The 9,937-nt window shown below is 39.9% G+C and overlaps 1 protein-coding gene across 4 annotated transcripts in view; it reads right to left on the bottom strand.

Moving 5' to 3' along the window:
• Window positions 1-1,357: 1,357 nt before the first annotated feature.
• The window catches only part of IL6ST (interleukin 6 cytokine family signal transducer), a 60,574-nt gene continuing 51,994 nt past the window's right edge, over window positions 1,358-9,937 (bottom strand). For all 4 annotated transcript variants that reach the window (XM_088469399.1, XM_088469400.1, XM_088469402.1 and 1 more), the window contains 8 exons: window positions 9,609-9,813; window positions 8,977-9,165; window positions 7,888-7,989; window positions 7,253-7,399; window positions 5,662-5,802; window positions 3,828-3,924; window positions 3,591-3,672; window positions 1,358-2,935 (listed from right to left, as the gene is read on the bottom strand). In XM_088469399.1, coding sequence (XP_088325525.1) covers window positions 2,261-2,935; window positions 3,591-3,672; window positions 3,828-3,924; window positions 5,662-5,802; window positions 7,253-7,399; window positions 7,888-7,989; window positions 8,977-9,165; window positions 9,609-9,813 — 1,638 coding nt within the window. In that variant the 3' untranslated portion in view covers window positions 1,358-2,260. The remainder of the gene's footprint in view (window positions 2,936-3,590; window positions 3,673-3,827; window positions 3,925-5,661; window positions 5,803-7,252; window positions 7,400-7,887; window positions 7,990-8,976; window positions 9,166-9,608; window positions 9,814-9,937) is intronic.

Genomic DNA, 9,937 nt, shown 5'->3' with positions numbered 1-9,937 from the left:
CCTATTTTCCAGTGTTTGAGAAAATGGACGATTGTCATTTGCTCCCATACATACCAGGTTTTCATTCCAACCACTCAGATTGGACAGATATCTGACATAAAATTGTATAGTGGATGGCCAGCTTTATTGTGCATACACACAGTCAGATTTTTCTTCAGATCTGAACGATAACGATTTTAAAAATAGTTCATATCTGAAGGAAAATCTGACATATCTGAACGATGAGCGTTCCCGATGGTCAGATAACGATATCTGACATCTGATGTGTTTGCAGTCAGATTTGGACGATTCCATTCATTTTAATGCAGTAAAAAATCGTTCATAGTTCAAATAGTTGGTCAAATCGTTCAGATCGTTCATCTGACACATCTGACCGTGTGTATGCTCTATTAGATTACAAACAACATTGGCCCCTAATTGTAACAACACTAATTGAATCAAGTCTGAATTGAATCCAGACTGCAAAGCTGTAAATCAAATGCTGTCTGCTCTCTTGGTGAAGCACCTTCCTCTTAACATGGCAAACTGCTGCAGAGGGATTAAAGAAAGCATGGTGGACAGTTATGCATAACCACTCCACTCCACTGTATATCAATCAGCTCACTAATAACCAGCCGTTGCTATATATTCATTAAATTGTGGCATCATTTGCTTTTTAACTGGGAAGCAAAACAATTACATTATATTTCTTCTTCCAATGGTTCCAGACAGACAGAATACAATTGCTACACACAGAGTTACAGGAAATCTTAAAACCAGAAAATGGCTGCCAGACTTAGCGGTTGGGCATTGTACTATATAAAAAAAAAATGCATTCCTTGAGATATGTTTTTCAGGTGTCAAGGTTGCTATCGTTGTCTATGGAGAAATCATGCCACCAGCCAGGGGTGTAACTAGGTATTAGAAGGCCCCATAACAAAAGTGTGTAAGAGCCCCTATGTACCACCCAATGGTGACAAATGTATATAACACATGTAACTTTGACAAGGAAGATGGGCCCCCCTCAGCTCTGGGCCCCATAGCAGCGGCACCCCTTGCACCTATGGTAGTTACGCCCATGCCACCAGCCAATTGCTACTACTTACATTACCTCTGTAGGCTGGTGCACTTTACTGGGCTACAATATGATGCCATCAGCTGTACTTACTATAACAGAACACTAATACATTACAGTTAAATCTTTTTTAAACACAGTATAAAAAGTATATTACACTTATTTTGAAATGTCATTCTCATACAAACCTTTCCTTTATTGCCTTTAATGCTACGTATTATGGAGGAATATACATTGTATATACTAGGAGCAAAAATGTACAGTTCACTTCATTTAATAACAAATGCACAAATATTACTGGAGTTGTAATACAGTACTGAAAGCCTGAATATGCCATTTTTTTTCAAGGGTATTCATTCAAAGCAGGCACATATGGCAGATAGAGCAGACCAGCAAGTCATGCCTGTGGGCCTGATGCAGAGGTGTTGTGGTTACATCTTTGCACGCAGCGGTACAGAGAAAATAGGCTAAAGCCGCAGTCTCTGGAATTTGTACAGAGACGCTGGATGGCGGCGCCTCTAATCTGCTGCTTGCGTACAAAGATGCAGAGTCGGTCGCACCATCAAACTTCTGAACCCCTCTATGGTTTGCCCAAAATGTCCATTGCAACTCTGCCAGCCAGTGAAACAGCGTAGAGAGACGCAGTCGCTGGCTGCGACACGCCCACATTTAACTAGTTACCCCCCCTTCATCTCCCATAAACGCTCACTAAATGTCAATCACTCTGCGTCCTAATCTTTACTATGACCGCTGTCCCTAAGTCATCGCAAAACACACGCGCAATGAGTCTCAGAAGCATTGCGCAGTACAATAATAAATAGTCATTGCCACCTCCGTATCAAGCTCTAGTTTCTGCATGATGTAACAAATGGATTGATACATAGGCCCCTTGGAAACTTAAGAAATGAAAATTGAATATTGTGTGAATGGAAATGGTGCAAAGCACATTAATATTCATTCGCATACCTCTTGTATATGATCAGCAATTACTTTTGTTTGATATTTATAGATCATGCTGTATTGGAAGAAAATTGAATTTAAGGCAATTATATCTTTGGTACTAGGCAATTGACGTTGAACCAGTTCTACTTTATGCCCTGGATAAGTCTCCTCTAGAAGTCAAAATGTATGACCTTAGCAATAAAACACAAAATGAACAACAACATATGAAATAAAAGTCAATAGTCCAAAATTTGGCGACACTATCTACTGGGGCAAATAACCTCCTCGCCTCGCAGTTTGTGGTAAATAGCTTTTCATGTCGTCACTTGCCAAGTCCATCTGTAAAATTGTCGGTTGACCTTCAGAATCTACATTTTGCCCAGCATTACAATCCCGAAGGTCCTCTTCATGATTTAGCCCAGCTAGGTGCTGGTTCTGAGCCAACTGCTCCTGAACAGGAATAGCAGGATGCTCCGGGGATAAGGTCTGAGGTCTGCCTCCATCCTCCTGACTACAGTTCTGTTTAAAATACTGGTTGGGTGAGGCTGAGGGACTGACTTTTAAGACCTCCACCTCATCAGGTCTCTCCTCAGAATCGAGCAGAGGCTGGGTTGACTCGGACCTGGAGAACATTGGTGGAACCGCAGCAGTTGGCTGCTGGCCTCTGTATCCACTGATAATGACTGTAGAATACTGCACATTGCTGGATGTGTTCTGAGCGGATTCGACCTCGTCTCTTTCAGAGAGGCTCAGCCTTTGAGAAGACATGCACGAAGAGCCTCCGATGCCACTGCTAAGGCCCTCCGAGGTGTTTTCTTTCGTTAGATCCACAGACTTTAAGTCTTCTTCACTGTAAGACTTCTTCTCATCGTCAGCGATCTCTACCACACTAACATCAGTAAAGCTGCCATCTTGAAATGGATGGCTTTTTGAGTCATGCTGCAGATACAAAAAAAATAAAATAATGATAATGTATTATATCAACTGTATACCACCACAGACAGCACAGTGTTAAGCACTTCCACAAGCATAGTGCAGCTACATCTGGGAACAGGGATGTTGTAGAAGCAGCTGTACTGACTTACTTGTAGGACTACTGTTGGTTGACATGGAAGACAGTTCTTCAAAAAGGATTTGTGAGAACTCAAGAAACAGAGGGAGATGTACTAAGCCTTGGGGGTCAAGCCTTAGACAGAGAAAGTAAACGGAGATAAAGTACCAGCCAATGAGCTCCTAACTGCCATGTCACAGGCTGCATTTAAAAAATGACAGGAGCTGGTTGACTGGTACTTTATCTCTTTCCACTCTATCTGGTCTAGGAAACAAGTTATACAGCCTAAGTTCCTGCAGAATCTATCTACCCTCGACTATAGCACAGCGGCTGAATTATATATTAAGACCTCTTTGAAAAGGCCTTTATACAAGTCCAAAACAATTGAACGACATTTAAGGTGGGAAAGTGCCACTCATCACAATTGTCTTCTATTGTGCCATTAAGGGTGTTCACAGAGGACCCAAATAGTGGGTTCTGGAACATTTCTTTCTGTATTTAAATAGAAAAGTGTGAGGCCTAAGTAGGTTAGCAGCCTCTTACCCTGCTCGGCGTGTGAGGGGACCACTGCGCAATGTTACTTTTTGATGGATCTGGAACATTCGGCCAAATGTGCTTCTTAATCCTAATAAGTAAAAGGAAAACGTGAAATGAAAACATTGTATGACACTTTGTGTGCATGATGTGGGGAGTAAGACACTAATAAATACAGTGACACTACCCGGTTTTCAGTGTAGTGTTTACAAATGAACAAGGGCTAGCAAATCACAGTGTACTTACATTTCTCTCTTTTTGCAATACAAGAGGCCACCAAAAAGCAGGAAGAGTAAGAAACCGAGACAAGTAGACACCACGATGGCTTCAATATCTCCAGTGTCTATAAGCAGAAGAGAGGGGAAAAAAAAAAAAAAAAAAAAGATTATAAACTATATGTAAAAGGAGTGGACTAAAGTATGGTGAACATGTTTATTTGGAACAAGTTTACCAGAGTTATTCGGCATTACCATATTAGTTATACGTTACTGATTAATAATGACATAAAAACGTTTTGCTGCGTTTCATAATAGTTTGGCCTCTGAGTGGCGCAGTCCTGCCTATGAATGTTACATCAGTGAACAAAGCAGCGTAGAAGCTCACACTATGGGGTATATTTACTAAAGTGCGGGTTATTAGAAGTATAGTTGTTGCCCATAGCAATCAATCAGATTCCACTTATCTATCTAGCTGCACCTAGAAGATAACAACTAGAATCTGATTGGTTGCTATGGCAACAACTACACTTCTAAACCCACACTTTAGTAAATATACACCCTATGAAGGGTATTCAAGTCAAATAATTTTCGCCTGTCCGACTTTTCGTCTCATTCGCCTGTTTGAGAGGCGAAATCATTCCATGCGCATCCCCGCTTTTCGCCTATTTCAATTGCAAAAGAGTCGAAAACGGAAATAGGCGAATGCGAAACAGGCGAAAAGTACTGAAAGAATTGGGGAAATCAGTCTGTACCCCAGAAAAAGATACACTAACATAGGAAATCAATATAGATGTGTACTAATAGCCCTAATAAAACTATTTGGGTACTTAAGTTGTGTAAATTGCTTGCAGTATTTTTTGGGTGAAGATAAGTAGTCCAGTCAACTTAGGGTACTTGAAAATGGGTGCTAGCATATTTTTAGGTCTCTAAAGTTAACTTTTTAAAAACGTGAAAAATCCACCTGCGGCATGCACCTGCAATCCCAAAAACACCTGACCCATCCTTGCAGCCCCACGAGAAGCCTATTTCGCTAGTTTTTATACTTGTCCCCCCACTTTTAAAAATGTTACCCCAAAAATGACATGTCTGTTTAGGTTTTTTTTTTTGCAGATTCGTCTTTTGGGGGGCTGTCCCAAGGGTTCTGAGCTGTTTCCCCACGTTTGCACCCCAAAATAAAGATTTTGCACTTCTTTTCACCTGCTATTCATTTGAGAATTCAATGCACAGAGTTTCCGCTTAGGCGAAATTGTCCTGGAATTGAATTTGGCAAAAAAATTTTAGGCAAAATTTTCGGGAAAAAAAAAAAAACAGGCGAAAAAGGCTTTTCGTGTCTAATTAAATACGGCCCAATTTGTGTCAGGAATCTAAATTCTCAACAATCTTATTCAGAAAAACGAGGGAAAGATCTGGGCAAATGTGGCAATCCGGGCGGCAGCCAAACAATAACTGCAATTAGTAGATTTATTCAAAGAAAGGCTTGTAATCCAAATGGGTGACCAAGAAAATTCCAAAATGTTTTGGGGGGGGGGGGGGGGGTATTGAATACTTTCCTCTCTGTTATTAAGACTATCTGAGAGTGATTTTTGTGTCTATGTTTGCCCCTCGCCCAGATCATGGGGAAGTGGAAGAAAACTTGTTTTTAGCATTAACACTAGATTAACTTTAGGGGGTATATTTACTAAAGTGCAGGTTTTTAGAAGTGGAGATGTTGCCCATAGCAACCAATCAGATTCTAGCTATTATCTTCAAGAATGTGCTAAATAAATGTTAAGTAGAATCTGATTGGTTGCTATGGGCAACATCTCCACTTCAGTAGATATACCCCTAGTTGTCCTGCATTTTAACAGTTTGGTGCCTCTTACCCAACTCATGTGTTGCAAACGAACTGGGGATCCCCTCCTTTCCTCCTTTGTCGTTGTTTGCGGTCACAGAGACACTGTACATAGTCTTACCAAGTAACTTAGTGAGAGTATACTCTGTCTGTGTGGCGTTAAGTATGATACCTGAAACACAATACAACTGTATTATTTATCTCCTTACACATTATCACACAACACAACATTCTGCTTCCCCCCACACTCGCGGTTTTAGTGGTTTCCCCTGCTCTGTGTTTTCTCTCGAGCCTCCTTCTATACCTTAGAGCAAACTGCCAAGGTTACCGCACACTGCAGCAGATGTATGAAGCTCTGGGAAGTGATAAAGTGGAGAGTGATCAACGAATCAGCTCCTATCTCATGTAACATGCTGATTGGTTGGTCGTTTATCACTCTCCACTTTATCACTTTCCAGAGCTTCATACATCTGCCCCAGGGACGCAAGTGCACACTTTGAGGCAGCAAAGAAACATTGATGGCTGTATGTATATTATTCCTGCATGCTCACATGCTCTTGTATCCTTATTGTCACAGGAGGCTTTGCGTTATAAAGATCAGTACTGGCCATGACTGCAGGCAATACCTACCTGGTTGTCCCTACCAAATCTGCCAATCCTTGACATTACAATGTTGTGGCTACATTGATGTGAATAGTTTCACAATGGAATCGGCTTTTCTGGAGTTTCAGCGATACAATAATCCCAAGGGCATACTATTCCGCACTGTATTAGGTGGAATGCATAGGCCTAAGAATAAAGCGGTCGAGTTGTTTGGTTATTTTGGAGATTTCCATAATCTCCACTGAGAAACTATTTCCATTACCATATACAGGTGCAGATGTATCAAATCCTGAGGAGAGATAAAGTATCAACTAAATAACTCCGAACTGTCTTTTTTCCAGCACCACCTGCAACAACAGTTAGAAGCCGATTGGATGAAACTTTAGGGGGCGCTCTGTGCCCCTCAGCCTGGGGCAAATCCAGGAAAGGGGAGGGGTGCAATCCTTTCAATGGCATAATTAATGAATGTCACCATTTACTGTGTCTTATGCATGAATTCACAATCTTACTCACGCCAACAGTTTTACATACATACTGTACATACATGCATGGGTCATTCATACATACATACGTCATTTATACATACGTCATTTATACATACAAGGGTCATTTATACATAGGTCATTTATACATACATAGGTCATTTATACATAAATCATTTATATCTACATGGGTCATTTATACATACGTCATTTATACATACAAGGGTCATTTATACATAGGTCATTTATACATACATAGGTCATTTATACATAAATCATTTATATCTACATGGGTCATTTATACATACGTCATTTATACATACAAGGGTCATTTATACATAGGTCATTTATACATAAATCATTTATATCTACATGGGTCATTTATACATGCGTCATTTATACATACATAGGTCATTTATACATAAGTCATTTATACATACATAGGTCATTTATACATAAATCATTTATATCTACATGGGTCATTTATACATACATAGGTCATTTATATCTACATGGGTCATTTATACAGACACTTACTTTCTTCTGCGCCATTTGCAGCGGAATATTTCAGAGTATAATTTCTGATGAAGCCATTTCGTTTCTCTAGAGGAAGAGGATCCCATTTCAAGACGGCTCTGGTCTTCTCCACGGTCTTTGAAGAAACATTCGGTCCAACTTCTGGTGCTGCAGAGAGCATGGGAATTAGGAAGAGTTTGTTATTGGGAAGTAACTGCCCAGGGCCCTTGCAGGCTTTACCTTTTGGTTCAGTGCCAATTGCTGGGATTAAATAGGCAAGCTAGATGTATTTCATGTGGAGGATATCCTTTCAGTAAAAAGTATAGCCAGGCTAATAGATTAGTTACTGAACTGCTTTAATAAAGAAGATACCATAAAAAGCTACATACACCTCGGTGTGCTCTACCCAGAGCGGCCAACAATCTGCAAATACGCACGTCTGTGCCTTTCTGCTAACAGACCACCAGCGATAAACAACATGTTGCTGGCAATGTAACTGATCAGCAAATAAAAGTCATATATCTCACCAAAACTTTAGAAGTAATGTTATAGAGAACAAAGATGAGATAGAAAACGACAAACAGAAAAAAAAACAATACTTGAAGGGGTAAAGTTATTCCTGTCATGTTTCTGTATTTTCTACCTGATTTACTTACGTTTTTGTTCAACATATGCCCCCACATATCTCGGCCTATCCTGGCCATCATTATACAAAGGATGAACTTGGATCAGATAGTATGTGAACCGTTGCAGATCACCTGAAAACAAAAAGATAAAAAAAAGTTAATATTTAACATAACCTGTAGTAACTATAAAGCACTTTCTGAATAGCAAACATTATTTCTTCATCAGACTCCATGGCATCCCAGACATATAGGTTAACGCTTGGTCAGAGGGGCATAGACCAAGACAAAAAAAAAAAAAAAAAAGGTGACCCGAAACTCCCAAAGGCTGAACAGCCCTCCAACAGCCCTCGTGGGTAGCAGGTTGTCAGGGTATATGGAGACCTGGATGCTTTCTACACAGGACCTTCGGTTCCAGGATACAAGATAGAATTCCAGGTAGTACCAGATGGAAACTGTTTGTGCTGCACAAAGCACAGGATAGCATTATGCAACGGCACACAAACCCTATTTAGGAAACCGGTGATTTCCACAATGCTACTTCCCAGAACAGGCCAGGCTTATTATCTAACTCCTGTATGGCAGAGGACCAGTCAGGAGACTTTCAGGAAACTCAATCAGTTTAAAAATACAAAACATTTTTGCATGGAGTCTCCGTTTCATCTTTTAGGGCTACAAAAGTTCACTAACATATTAAAATGGGCATAGACACCTGGTCACAGTCACAAAGGGGTCTATGTACTAAGCCTTGGAGAGAGAAAGTACCAACCAATCAGCTTCTAACTCTCATTTTTTAAATACAGCCTGTGACAGTGAGGAGCTGATTGGTTGGTACTTCATCCCCCCACAGTGTGTCAGCATTTTCCTGCTTGTAGCACCTAGTGTAAGTATCCAGTAACCAGGGCTCTGATACCTAGGCACTGGGCACCACTAGCCCAATAACTTTACAGAGAGGATGAGAGGGTGGAGGACCTTGCATGAGGCAAATGCAAGATTATTTTGACGACTAGATGGACCAATTGGTACTTTACAGCAGTCAAATTCTATGTGGAGAAATATATTTTTATCTAGCAAACAATATTCATATACACTGTACAATTGCTTCACATTTACTGTTATTACCTCTAAGAAATGCTCCCTGTGTAGAAAAGTGCTCCCGTTGCCATTGAATGTCGCAGTCCATTACTTCAGTATTACTACACCACTCAATCGCATAACCGATTACAGGTGTTCTTGGGGCACTCCATTCAACCCAGAGCTTCCCATCCTTGGGAAACGCCTTTACAGCAATTTCTGCAGGCTGTGCAGCCGCTTTAAAAAGTGAAAATAAAAACCAATGAAAAATAAAATTAACAGTAGACGCCAGTAACACTTCAGAACCGAATAGTCACTTATAATTGTGTTTTAGGCCGTATCAGTAACATGTCCTGGTCCTAATGGTCATAAAATATAATAATACCAGTAGCCCCAAATCTTCAGCATAATGGAATTAAGGATAAGGGCCCAGGATGCAGCCCTGGAGGCGATGAAGATTTTCTTGTGACTACATTTTATTGGTGAATTAAACAAGGTTTTCATCATGTTGAAGACAATCTGAAACAGCAATTACAAATAAATAACCACAACGATCGATTAGCTTTTATAAAAAGGAGAATGGTTAGGACAATGACAGTCATTATCTATGTATTATCCCTTATTTATATGGTGCGCACATATTACCCAGCGCTTTACATGCACTATATATGAATACATACCAAGATTTGTAGGTGCAATAATTAAAGTGGTTGCAGGAGAGGTCCCATAACTGTTAGATGCGGTAACCCAGACTTGCAAAGGGAATCTAGAGACTGTAATATCGTAGCTTGTACCATTTACAATGAACGAGTCAATTGCCTTTGTCGCTTTCTTAATGGTAACATTGTATGTCAGTATTATGCCATTAGCGTAGGATGGTAACACCTAGTAAAGGAAAAAAAAGAATAAAATTTTGTTTTACTTAGATTATAACCAAAAATATGATATAAAATGTGTATATATATATTATATATATATATATACATATATATATATATATATGTGTGTA

Source organism: Taudactylus pleione, unplaced genomic scaffold (assembly GCF_031769625.1).
Source record: "Taudactylus pleione unplaced genomic scaffold, aTauple2 ptg000092l, whole genome shotgun sequence".
Taxonomy (NCBI): Eukaryota; Metazoa; Chordata; class Amphibia; order Anura; family Myobatrachidae; genus Taudactylus; species Taudactylus pleione.
The sequence above is the reverse complement of the archived record's forward strand: the minus strand, read 5'-3'. Positions and strand labels throughout refer to the sequence as shown.